Here is a 13605-nt window from a genome sequence, read left to right as displayed (position 1 = left end):
TACGAAATAAGTTGTTTTGCTGCTTGATATTGGAAATTGGTGTCTTACCATACCATACTAATGTATTTTCTTAATTATGAGCACATTGGTTTGTAGTGCAAACAGTTTTACCGTTTACTGCATGGCGTCATTCACGGTCACCTATAGTGAACCGGAAGTCTCACCCATAGGCTTGCTTCGCGTTGAAAAATAGGTGGATAAATTCAACATGTAGGCTTGTTTAAGACTATATGGCTCTTGAGGGTACAGCTTGGGATTAGAAAATGGTTAACTGTCGGCACCAATAGCCTTGCGTTTATTTCGCCGACATACAGTGCAATTTCGCTCACGACAACCTGAGTTCGAATCCCGGTTCAAATTTTGCGATTCCGCTACCTTCTCTCTTTACCCAACGCTTTCTTGTCTAATCTACACTGTCCTGCCCAAATAAAGGCATAAAAAATCCCATAAATAAATCTTAAAAAAAAAAAAAAGGAAAGGAAATGGTAAACAATATATAGATATGTATGTGTATATATATATATATATGTGTGTATATATATATATGTATGTGTGTATATATATGTATGTGTATATATATATATATGTATATATATATATATGTATATGTATATATATATATATATATGTATGTATATATATATATATACATATACATATATATATATATATGTATATATACACACACATATATATATATATATGTACGTATGTATATATATATATGTATGAAAATGCATATATTCGTATACATATGAAGAAAAACTCATGCTTTCCATTAGGTTGTAGGATATACAGGGTAAAATGCTTTTACTCATTCAAAAAAAAATGTTGCATTTTTTTTACTCATACAAAATCATAATCATTTAACTGTGTTTCTGTAGAAATGCTTAGTTCTTGACACTGAAAATAGAGTAACGCAATCGGTTATGATTGGTCCGTTCAGAACAGCGCTGAGAAAAGTAACAGTTCCCACCTGACAGATCTTTGTTTTATACCAAAGCCGTTAAAAAACACAACAAACTGTACTAATAGTGTTTAAATTCAGATAATAGGAAATTATCTTTCCATCTTTGTTAGAAAAATATTGTTTGCCGTTTTTATTTATGTAGTTGAATAAATCAGAACGTGGTCGTTTTAAAAAGACTTTTGTCTACTGTCGCTTGCTGTACGGAAACGATCTCCATGGCAACTGCTATTCGCTGCAGCAGAGCATCATCGTCTGTTCACCTCAGATGATCTCTTCGAAACAGTCGTCCTGCTAGCAACTGTTTTCCTTCTGTTTTATTTTAATATTTGCACAGTAGCTTTACTACATACTTGGCAGCGAGTGAATGGGAAACAAAGACACATTTCTGCTTCGCTAGCCCGCTAACGTTAGCTGTGTTGCGGTGGAATGGATCAGTACAGTATTCTGGGCAGGATCGGGGAAGGGGCTCACGGGATTGTTTTCAAAGCCAAACACATCGAGGTGAGACCGGACTGTCTTCGGTATATTTGTATTCTTCGTGTGTAGATGGCTTTAGGTCACAAAAGCTGAACAGCAGCTCGTTTCTGCTTCATCTGTTTATTTTCAGACAGGAGAAACTGTGGCTTTGAAAAAAGTAGCTCTGCGAAGACTTGAAGATGGAATCCCAAACCAGGCCCTACGAGAAATCAAAGCCCTGCAAGAGATCGAGGACAACCAATATGTGAGATAATCTATTTTGCTTACACTTGAAGTAACTGTATATCTGTGCAACTCACATTCTGTGAATATTGAAGCCCATTTGCTCCACATAATAGAAAATGTTTTGGTGAATCATAATAAGCACATGAAAGTGGAAATTATGACATACTGAGTCTTACATTGGAGATGAAAAGTGAAAATTATAGCAAAATAAAATAATTCTGACAAGAATATGCAATGAAAGTCAGATTTATGACAAAAGGTTTAGAACTTTGAGAGGAAATGTCAAAACTATAGCAAAATAAATCAAAATTATGACAGGAATATGAAATGAAAGTCAAAATGATGACAAAAGGTGTAGAACTTTGAGATTAAAGTGAAAATTACGGCAAAATAAGTCATAATTATGACAAAAATATATAATGAAAGTCAAAATTATGACAAAAGGTTTAAAACATTCAGGTGAAAAGTCAAAATTATAGCAAAATAAGACAATTATGACTGGAATATGAAATGAAAGTCAAAATTTTGACAAAAGGTTTAAATGTTGAGGTGAAAAGTCAAAATGATAGCAAAATAATTCATAATTGTGACAGAAATATGAAATGAAGGTCAAAATTATGACAACATTTAAAACATTGGGGCGAAAAGTCAAAATTATAGCAAAATTAGTCAAAATTATGAAAGGAATATGAAATGAAAGTCAAAATTATGACAAAAGTTTAAAAAAGTTGAGGTGAAAAGTCAAAATTATAGCAAAATAAGTCATTATGACGAATAAGAAATTGAATTTAAAATTAAGGTTTAGAATTTTAAGATGAAAAGTCAAAATTATAGCAAAATAAGTCATGACAAAAATATGGAATATGAAAAATCAAATTATGACAAAAGGTTTAGAACTTTGAGATGAACAGTCAAATAAGGTAAATAAGTCATAATTATGATCAAAATATAAAATAAAGGCAAAATTATGACAAAATGTTTAGAACTTTGAGAGGAAAAGTAAAAATTATAGCAAAATAAGACAATCATGACAAAAATATGAAATTTTAATCCAAATTCTCATAAAAGGTTTAGAACTTTGAGATGAAAAGTCAAAATTATAGCAAAATAAGTCATAATTATGACATAATAAATTATTAAGTCAAAATTATTATTAAATCTAAATTATGACAAAAAGTTGACAATATGACAAGTTGTAATTGTGAGTTTCGACATAAAAAGTTAAAATTATGAAACATTGAGATTATAACAAATCAAAAAGTTGAAGTCGTAATTTTGACAGCAGTTATAATTATGAGATGAAAAGTCAAAATTATGACACGCTAAGTCATTATGACAGTCATTTATGAAATGAAAGTCAAAAAAGTTTGACGTGTCTAAATTATGATCATAATAAGTCATGATTATACCAAGTTTTAATGATAAGTCATTTTATGAGATGAAAAATGTCTTGATGACATAAAAGCCAAATTGCCTTAATAATGACATACCAACAGGGTTGCCAGGTTTTCACAACAAAACCCGCCCAACTGCTACTCAAAACTAGCCCAATCCGTTTCGAGGGGGATCTTACGTTTATAAAATAAACGTTTTTTGCCGGGGTTCCCCTGGAAAATTAGCATTTCATGGGCTAAATATGGCGTTATTGGGGTGGCTTCATCCCGTGACATCAAAATCTACCCACGGCAACAGTGTAAAAGTAGCCCAATTCTGCGGGAAAACAGCAGACTTGGCAACACTGCGTACCAAGGTATAACTATGAATGAATGAGAATAGTCAAAATGATGACATACTACAAAAACGTTATGATATATATGAGATAAAAGTTAAAACATACTAACGTAAAATAATGATAGGTCATTATGGCAAAAAATTTAAATTATAACATGAGATGAAATGTCATAATGATAAAAAGTAATATTTATAAAATGAAACCGAATGTTGAAATTATAAAAAGTCATAACTATAACAAGAAGCCAAAATCACAGTTGATCACAAAGTGTCACAATTATGCCATAATTGAAACTTTCTGTCATAATTGTGACTTTTTAATGCCATTATGATTTACCAAAGCATAATTTGTTTGGGGGGGGTTGTTTCTATACTATGATGATTTAAATAACTGGAGATCCTCACAGACATTGTTTATATTTTCATTATTTGATCTCAATATTTTATTTATCTTTTAATCATCTCTTTAGGTGGTGAAGCTGAAGGACGTCTTCCCTCACGGCACAGGCTTTGTGCTGGTGTTTGAGTACATGTTGTCAGATCTGTCAGAAGTCATTCGGAATTCCCAGCGTCCTCTCACCGCATCCCAGGTCAAAGGTTACATGATGATGCTGCTGAAAGGAGTGGCTTTCTGCCACGAGAACTCCATCATGCATAGGGTGAGACTGTGTCTCTGATGTCATTAGATGTGTCCTTCACTGTGATCTGTCTTGTATCTGTGCTTTACATGTTTTTGTGTGTAGGATCTGAAGCCTGCGAATCTTCTGATCAGCTCGACGGGTCACCTGAAGATCGCTGACTTCGGTCTGGCCAGGCTCTTTTCCAATGAAGGAGATCGTCTGTACAGTCACCAGGTGGCCACCAGGTGATAGTTTACTTAAAGCTTCTGTCAAGGCAGCACTGAGCTGCACTGGTCCTAGTAGTGACAAAAGTCATAATTGCCAATTATTCCCTTTAAATTGTAATTACGATTATTAATTACGATTATCGCAATTTACATTGAATGTTTTGAATAGCTTTATGCCATTGTTTAAAGCAACTGCTTGCCATATTTTTATATGAAAATCAAGCTGAAAACACTTTTCCTGAAAAACTTTCATTGCTTTTCTATAGCATTAAGCCTCAAATGTCAACTATACATTGATCTAGTTTCTTCTTTAAATAAAAATAAATATTTGAATAAAAAATGCATGGCATTATAATGTTATGCTAAAACTAAAAGTAAAACAATGGAAACCTGCAGAAATAAAAACGCACACACACATCTTAAGCATGCAGAATACTGTAAGTGGACTTTTTTTTTTTTTTTGGTAATTGCACCTTTGAGCGATTATGTAATTGTGGCATCAGTAATTGTAATCACGATTAGAAATTCGTTTAATTGTGCAGCCCTAGATCATATGGCTAAAAATATTTATTGTGCTGTGTTTCAGATGGTACAGAGCACCTGAACTATTGTATGGTGCCCGGAAATATGACGAAGGCGTTGATCTCTGGTAAGAAATTTTAGAATAATTTTTCCTGTTACCGTGAAATCAAGGTTCTTTTAATGTAATATTGCAGTGATTATTATAAATAGCTATATAAATATATGTTTTATATAAATCGATGTCCGCTCCGATTGATTAAAACGCATGACTTTGATCATTCAGTTCAAGCGATTCACTAGCAAACAACAGATCAAAAGAGCCATCCATTTTTCGAATTTCAACATGTGTAATGATTTTAAAAAGCATGTGTAGTGATGGATGAAACAGCTTTTTTGAAGCTCTAAATCAGTTTAACCACTGCGTCGCAAATTGATTCACTGTTTCGAAGTGCTACGATTAGATTGTGTAACGCAAATCATTCGGTTCAGATCGGGACTTTAAAGTGCGTATCGAGAATCATTTGATTTAGATCAGAACTTCGCATATCTTGAATCATTTGATTCAGATTGGAAATACTTTAGAGCGGGTTTGCGCAATATTTGATTGAGACCGGAACTTCAAAGCAAATTTGTGAATCTTGAAAGCCTTGATCGTGAATCATTTGATTCAGATTGGAGCTTCGGAGTGGATTCGTGAATCTATTTATTCAGATCAGACCGGTTCACGAATCATTTCACGAATTGAATGATTCGCGATCCATGTTTTGAAGTCCCGAACTGAAATGATGGTTCCTGAGTCATTATTCAGATCAGGACTGTGTATTCATTCTGAAAGTTCTGAGCAGGTTTGCAAATCTTTTTATTCAGATTGAACTTTGGAGTCCAGATCGCAAATCATTTGATTCAAATCATTATTTTGTTGTGGGTTCACAAATCATTTGATTCAGTTGATTGGACAGGTTCGTGAATTTTAATGATTCGCGATCTGTGCTCCGAAGTCCCAAACTGAAATGATGGTTCGCAAGTCATTACTCAGATCGGGACTATGTAGGGCGAATCATTTGATTTACACTGACCAAAATTATAAATGCAACACTTTTGCTTTTGCCCCCATCTTTCATGAGCTGAGCTCAAAGTTCTAAGGCTTTTTCTATGTACACAAAAGGTCTATTTCTCTCAAATATTGTTCACAAATCTGTCTAAATCTGTGTTAGTGAGCACTTCTCCTTTGCTGAGATAATCCATCCACCTCACAGGTGTGACATATCAAGATGATTATTGCACAGGTGCCACAATAAAGGCCGCTCTAAAATGTGCAGTTTTATCACACAGCACAATGCCACAGATGTCGCAAGTTTTGAGGGAGCGTGCAATTGGCATGCTGACTACAGGAATGTCCACCAGAGCTGTTTCCCGAGAATTGTGTTCATTCCTCTACCATAAGCCATCTCCAAAAGCATTTCAGAGAATTTGGCAGTACATTCAACCAACCCCACAACCGTAGACCACATGTAACCACACCAGCCCAGGACCTCCACATCCAGCATCTTCACCTCCAAGATTGTTTGAGACCAGCCACCCGGACAGCTGCTGCAACAACCAAAGAATTTCTGCACAAACTGTTCTCTTCACAGATAATTCCCGGTTTTCACTGTACAGGGCAGATGGCAGACAGCGTGTATGGTGTCATGTGGGTGAGTGGTTTGCTGATGTCAGCGTTGTGGATCGAGTGGCCCATGGTGGCGGTGGGGTTATGGTATTGGCAGGTGTATGTTATGGACAATGAACACAGGTGCATTTTATTGATGGCATTTTGAATGCACAGAGATACCGTGACGAGATTTTGAGGCCCATTGCTGTGCCATTCATCCACGACCATCACCTCATGTTGCAGCATGATCATGCACGGCACCGTGTTGCAAGGATCTGTACACAATTCCTGGAAGCTGAAAACATCCCAGTTCTTGCATGGCCAGCATACTCACCGGACATGTCACCCACTGAGCATGTTTGGGATGCTCTGGATCGGCGTATACGACAGCATGTTCCAGTTCCTGTCGATATCCAGCAACTTCACACAGCCATTGAAGAGGAGTGGACCAACATTCCACAGGCCACAATCAACAACCTGATCAACTCTATGCAAAGGAGATGTGTTGCACTGCGTGAGGCAAATGGTGGTTACACCAGATACTGACTGGTTTTCGGACCCCCCCAATACACATTTTAGAGTGGCCTTTTATTGTGGAATAATCATCTTGATATGCCACACCTGTGAGGTGGATGGATTATCTTGGCAAAGGAGAAGTGCTCACTAACACAGATTTGTGAACAATATTTGAGAGAAATAGACCATTTGTGTACATAGAAAAAGTCTTAGATCTTTGAGTTCAGCTCAGGAAAAATGGGGGCGAAAACAAAAGTGTTGTGTTTTAATTTTGGTCAGTGTAGATCGGAAGTTGATTTTATTTGGATCAGGACTTTGGAGCAGTTTCGCAAATCATTTGATTTAAATCAAATTTCGCGTATGTTCGTTAGATTCAGATCGAAACTTCGGAGCACATATCGCTCCGCATATTGCAAGTTTATTTCTATTTTAACAGTACAAAACATCAAATCATTAAGGCAGTTCAGTTATAAAAACAAAACAAAGAAGAAAGAAAGAAAGTATACACAAATGCAAAGCCCTTAAGAAAAAATTCACAGTGGTTTTACTATAGTAAAAATGTAGTAAACATGTTTTTTTTGTTGTTGTTTTTGTTTTGTATAACCACAGTTTACCTACAGATACCATGGTTAAACTATGGTTAGTGTTGCAAAACTCTCGTTTCCAAAGTTGGACAACATGATTTTCAGGGGAGTAGAATTTAATAGGGACGCTATGACATGTCCCTACCAAAATCCAAAATTAAGTAAAATGTAAACATGCATCAGCACGTGCATTTGATGATGAAAATACAAATTCATTCATTTTGACATTTACATGTATGCACTTGGAAAATGCTGTTATCCAAAGCAACATTTTTTCAGTCATTTTTTTATTATTATTATTATTTTTAAACAGTTTTGTCTATTTCTCTCCATTTTATAATTAATTGTAATTACTCTAAAAATGATCCAGTGCATTATGGAATTAATAAGTCTCTGAATATGAAATGTATAGTTTAAATTTTGGTCTTTTTTTCAATTTTTGGGAAATTAAATTAGAGGAATTGTACCAAAATAATTAAATCAAAATAGCTTGTGACCAAATGTCAGATTTCATAGTCTTATGAGTCAAAGTCGTATTCAAATGAGTATTAAGGCAAATATTTAGATCCCTACTTATAGTTCATTTAGTGAAATCTCTCCTGCGTCCACTAGATGGCAGTAGTGTCTATTCTACACTCAGCAGTTGTCTCTGTGTCTCACTGGCTTGTTTCAGGGCTGTGGGCTGCATTTTTGGGGAGCTGTTGAATAACTCTCCACTTTTCCCTGGAGAGAATGACATTGAGCAGCTGTGCTGTGTGTTACGAGTGCTGGGAACTCCCAACCAGAAAGTTTGGCCAGTAAGCTCTCATTTACATTTACTATGCCTGTTCATCATTAGAGTTTAGACACACAGTGGGTGAACAATGTGTGACTGTTTTGCCTGTGTCAATCTAGGAAATAACAGAACTACCAGACTACAATAAGATTACGTTTAAAGAAAACCCCCCCATTCCTTTGGAGGAGATCGTGCCTGACACGTCACCACAAGCCGTGGACCTGCTGAAGAAGTTCCTCGTCTATCCTTCCAAACAGAGGATCAGTGCTAGACAGGTGCACATTTGAGTTCTGTACAGATTCATGCGGTCGTATAACACACACTCACACTGGCCTGTCTCTCTCCTCAGGCTTTGCTCCATCCGTATTTCTTTACGGACCCTCTCCCGGCTCATCATTCGGAGCTGCCCATCCCTCAGCGTGGAGGAAAGCACTCCAGACAGCGCATGCAACCCCCTTACGAATTCACAGTGGATCGACCTTTACACGAGAGCTTGGTGGACCCGAGTTCGATCCAGAGACATGCGCGGAGTTGTTTGTGACGTGAGCGGTATGAGTAGAAATGTAGGGCTTTGTACTTTATTTTGAGCCAGGACGTGGCCCATTTAGTCATACACTTTTATTTTGTTTTTAAGGACAATAAAAAAAGAAATGATATGTTATAAAGCTCTATTATACAGGAATTGGCTATATAATGTTTCAGTTTTGGTGAATATACTTTCAAACAGCATGTGTAGATTTACTTTTCTGTGATATGTGTTACAACATTTTTCAAGAAATAATGATGAAAACGCAAAATTATTACATAAAAATCCATAATCATGACAAAAAGTCAAAACATTTGTCATAATTATGACTTTTCGTAATTATGATTTACCAAAGCAGGATTTGTCATTTCTTGAGGATAAAAAAAAATAAATAAATGTGCAAAGTATTTATTATAATGCTTTATTATACAGGAATAGTTTTGTTGAGTATACTTTCAGTGAATTTTCAAATGACATGTCTAGCTTTACTTTTCTGTGATATGTGTTTAAACCTGTATAAAAAAATTAAATGTTTTTAAGAAAAAATCAATTAAAGTCATATTTATGAGGTGAGAGTCAAAATTATGACCAAGAGTCAAAATTCATAAACTTTCTAAATATTTTTAAATGGACATTTTGACTTGGATATAATTATGACATGAAGTCATATTTATGAGATGAAAGTCATAATTTTGATATAAAGAGTTAAAATTCTAACAAAGAGTCATAATTATGACAGAAAGTTGAAACATTTGTTAAATTTATAAAATTTCAAAATATTTTTACTAAAAAATCAATTATGTTATGACAGTTATAATTATGACATAAATCATATTTATGAGATGAAAGTCAAAATGATGACATGAGTCGTAATTATGACAAAAATTTGAAACATTTGTTAAATTCATTTTAGAAAAAATCAATTATGGGATGAAAAATTGAAATTATGACTTAGTTGTAATTATGACATGAAGTCATTTATGAGATGAAAGTCAAAATAATGACAAAGAGTTCAATTATCACAAAAAGACAATGACAAAAAAGTCGAAACATTTGTTAAATTAATAAAATGTAGAAATATTTTAAGAAAAAATCAATTATGGAATGAAAATGTGAAATTATGACTTAAGTATGACTTAATTATAATTATGACATGAATTATATTTATGAGATCAAAGTCAAAATTATGACATAACGAGTTAAATTATGACATAAGGACTTGTAATTATGACAAAAAAGTTGAAACATTTGTTAAATTCATAAAATCTAAAAATATTTTAAAGAAAAAATCAATTATGCGATGAAAATGTGAAATTATGACAAATCATATTTATGAGATGAAAGTCAAAATTATGACTTAAAGAGTTAAATTATGACATAAAGAGTTGTAATTATAAAAGTCGAAACATTTGTTAAATTAATAAAATAAAAATATTTTAAGAAAATATCAAATGAAAATGTGAAATTATGACTTAAGTATGACTTAATTATAATTATGACATGAATTATATTTATGAGATGAAAGTCAAAATTATGACATAAAGAGTTGTAATTATGACAAAAAGTTTTTGTTTTGTTAAATTCATAAAAAAAAAAAAAAAAAAAAAAAAAAAAAAAATATATATATATATATATATATATATATAAATCAATTATGGGATGAAAATGTGAAATGATGACATGGTTATAATTATGATATGAAGTCAAATTTATAAGTTGAAAGTCAAAATTATGATTTAGAGTTAAATTATGACCAAAAAACTTGAAACATTTTTTTAATTCCTAAAATGTAAAAATATTTGTAAGAAAAAATCAATTATGGGCTGAAAATGTGAAATTTTGACTTAGTTGTAATTATGACATGAATCATTTATGAGATGAAAGTTAAAATTATGACATGAAGAGTTAAATTATGACAAAAAAGTTGAAACATTTGTTAAATTCATAAAATTTCAAAATATTTTGAACAACAAAATCAATTACGTGATAAAAATGTTAAATTATGACTTGGTTAATTAAGTCATATTTATGAGATGAAAGTCAAAATTATGACATAAATTCAATTTATTATTATAATTCACCAAAGCATGATTTGTCAATTCTTGACTATGAAAAAAAAAACAAAAGTTCAGATCATTTTTATAATGCTCTATTATACAGGAATAGGCTATATAATGTTTCCCTTTTGCTGAATAGACTTTCAGTGAACTTTCAAACGGCAGGTCTACGGCACGTTTTAATTTACGTGCTCTAAGTCACAGTACACGTGCAATGGATGAGTAGCCTATTTGACTTGATATCATCTCAAGCTGTTTTATTTTCTTGATTTCAGAGGAATTGTGAAATGACAATGGAAAAAGTAACGATTGTTCCCTTTTGCTCAACAACCATTACCCTTATCGTTTTCAAACCAACCGGTGTAATTGAACTGATTTTGGTTTTATTCAGTTAGGTGCAACTCTATACTTTGATGAAGGTCCAAGAACAGGTTTGGTCATGGAGTTTAGAGTGCCATGTTTTTGAACAAAACAACAAACAAGGAGACTAGTTTTGAATCATACACTACTGTTAAAACATTTGAAGTCAGTAAGTTTTTTTGTTCAAAGAAATTATTGCTTTTAATTAAGCGTGCCTTGGTGAGCGGAAGAGACTTCTTTCAAAAACCGTAAAAAATCTGAACAGTAGTGTAGGTCCCCTGTTATATAGTTATTAATAACAGGGAAATATTCCACCTTTCAAATGATCATTACATTGTTGAAAAGCTGTGAAGGAAGCTAGTCTTATCACTGAACATGCAAACAACTAGTTTCTATTAATAGTGCGTAAAGCAGTTATGGACACGATATTGCAGTTAGAGCAAATAAACTCCAAACAGGGCGTTTTGTGCAGTTGTAGTCTGTTAAAAATGTCGTGCTTTACATCTTTTTAGCTAAATGACACACTCTCTAACACAGCATCATTCACCTAATTTCCCTTCTGACTGAACGGACAATAGGAAAGAAAACGGTATGTTTTGATTAACAAATGACTTCTACAGCCCTGCTCTGTGTGCATGTGGTGAGGCTGGACGTCTCTAGGATGATTGCAGCATTTGTCTCTATTTGCATTAGTGCAATCAGCTCAACTGTCCTCTGGTGTTACATATTAAGCTGCGCTTTGCATCTTTTATTGGCTCCACTTTCCCTTTTGTTCCATCAGTGGTTTTTACACGTTGGTTATAATTCGTAGAATTTATTGCACGTTTAGTTAAAGGGATAGTTCACACAAAAAATAAATACTGTCATTATTTGCTCATTCTCACATTGTTCTAAATCTGTATGACTTTCTTTCCTGTCTCAAGTCATTTTTTTCTTCCCCATACAGTGAAAGTCAGTGGGGGCCAAAGTTTTTTGTATCCCAGTATTCTTCAGTATGCTCCACAAAAGAAAGTTATGCAGGTTTGGAACAACATGAGGGTGAGTGAATAACGGCAGAATTTATTAGTTATTATTAGTTGTTTCTTATATTGCATTTTATATGGCTTTATACTTTATTTAAATATATATATTTATATATTTTTTTATTTACACTGCCGCTCAAAGGTTTGGGATCAGTAAGATTTTTAATATTTTTTAAAGACATTTCTTATGCTCATCAAGGCTGTGTTCATTTGATCAAAAAACAAGTTGTGAAATATTATTCCGATGTAAAACAATGTTTTTCTATATTAATATACATTAAAATTTCATTTATATCTGTAATTAAATTTGAATTTTCAGCATCATTACTCTGAAGGACCATGTGACACTTAAGACTGGACTAACAGCTGATAAAAATTAAACTTTGCATCACAGGAATAAATTATATTTCAAAGTATATTAAAATAAAAACCATTATTTTATATTGTAATAACATTTTGCAGTATTATTGTTTTTTTTTCTGTATTTTTTTTATCAAATAAATGCAGCCTTGATGAATGACCCCAAACTTTTGAGTCGATAGTATATATTATTATATATTTTGTATATTTCAATTATATATATATATATATATATATATATATATATATGTGTGTATGTATATGTGTGTGTGTGTGTGTGTGTGTGTGTGTACTTGTTTTTGCGACATTGTGGGGACCAAATGTCCCCACAAGGATAGTAAAACCTGAAATTTCTGACTGCCTGCGGCCTGCGGTCCCCACAATGTTAAAAAATTATTAAAAATAGTAAATGATGTTTATCTGAAAGTATAACGATCCAAACATGTTTTCTGTGAGGGCTAGGTTTAGGGTTAGGGTTGGGTTAGGGGATAGACAATATCGTTTGGTCAGTATAAAAACTATAGAAGTCTATGGAAAGTCCCCACAGTTCACAAAAACAAACGTGTGTGTGTGTGTATATACACACAAACACACATACACACACACACACACATATATATATATATATATATATATACGTATATAAATATATATATGTATATATATATTTTTTCTTCTTCTTCTTTTTTCTTTTTTTAGAAATTGAAATATATGTATTAAATATGCGACCCTGGACCACAAAACCAGTCATAAGGGGCAAATTTATACACCATCTGAAAGCTGAATAAATAAGCTTTTTCAGTGATGTTTGGTTTGTTAGGTTAGAACAGGATAGGATAGAATATTTGGCTGAGATACAGCTCTGGAATCTGAAATGCAAAAAAATCAATATTGGGAAAATCACCTTTAAAATTGTCTTAAAAAGTTCTTAGCAATGCATATTACTAATCAAAAATGAAGTCTTGATATATTTACGGTAGGA

At 33.1% G+C, this 13605-nt stretch overlaps 1 protein-coding gene across 1 annotated transcript; it reads left to right on the top strand.

Annotated features, from left to right (window-relative positions):
• The first annotated feature begins 1153 nt into the window (after positions 1–1153).
• cdk20 (cyclin-dependent kinase 20) lies at positions 1154–13558 on the top strand. The gene is made up of 9 exons (XM_051116554.1): positions 1154–1471; positions 1578–1691; positions 3874–4062; positions 4147–4268; positions 4837–4899; positions 8197–8320; positions 8418–8573; positions 8648–8847; positions 12188–13558. Exons 1-8 carry the CDS (start codon positions 1397–1399, stop codon positions 8837–8839), a joined length of 1035 nt encoding a protein of 344 aa, XP_050972511.1. The 5' UTR covers positions 1154–1396; the 3' UTR covers positions 8840–8847; positions 12188–13558.
• Positions 13559–13605: the final 47 nt, after the last annotated feature.

Source organism: Labeo rohita, chromosome 8, assembly GCF_022985175.1.
Source record: "Labeo rohita strain BAU-BD-2019 chromosome 8, IGBB_LRoh.1.0, whole genome shotgun sequence".
Classification (NCBI taxonomy): domain Eukaryota; kingdom Metazoa; phylum Chordata; class Actinopteri; order Cypriniformes; family Cyprinidae; genus Labeo; species Labeo rohita.
This window is presented reverse-complemented; position numbering and strand designations above follow the sequence as displayed.

Bases quoted from the DNA above. Each gene is read 5' to 3' on its own strand.
- cdk20 (XM_051116554.1), top strand. From the start codon at position 1,397: ATGGATCAGTACAGTATTCTGGGCAGGATCGGGGAAGGGGCTCACGGG. The intron at 1,472-1,577 runs GTGAGACCGGAC...GTTTATTTTCAG, and splicing joins TCAAAGCCAAACACATCGAG to ACAGGAGAAACTGTGGCTTT. The intron at 4,900-8,196 runs GTAAGAAATTTT...GGCTTGTTTCAG, and splicing joins GACGAAGGCGTTGATCTCTG to GGCTGTGGGCTGCATTTTTG.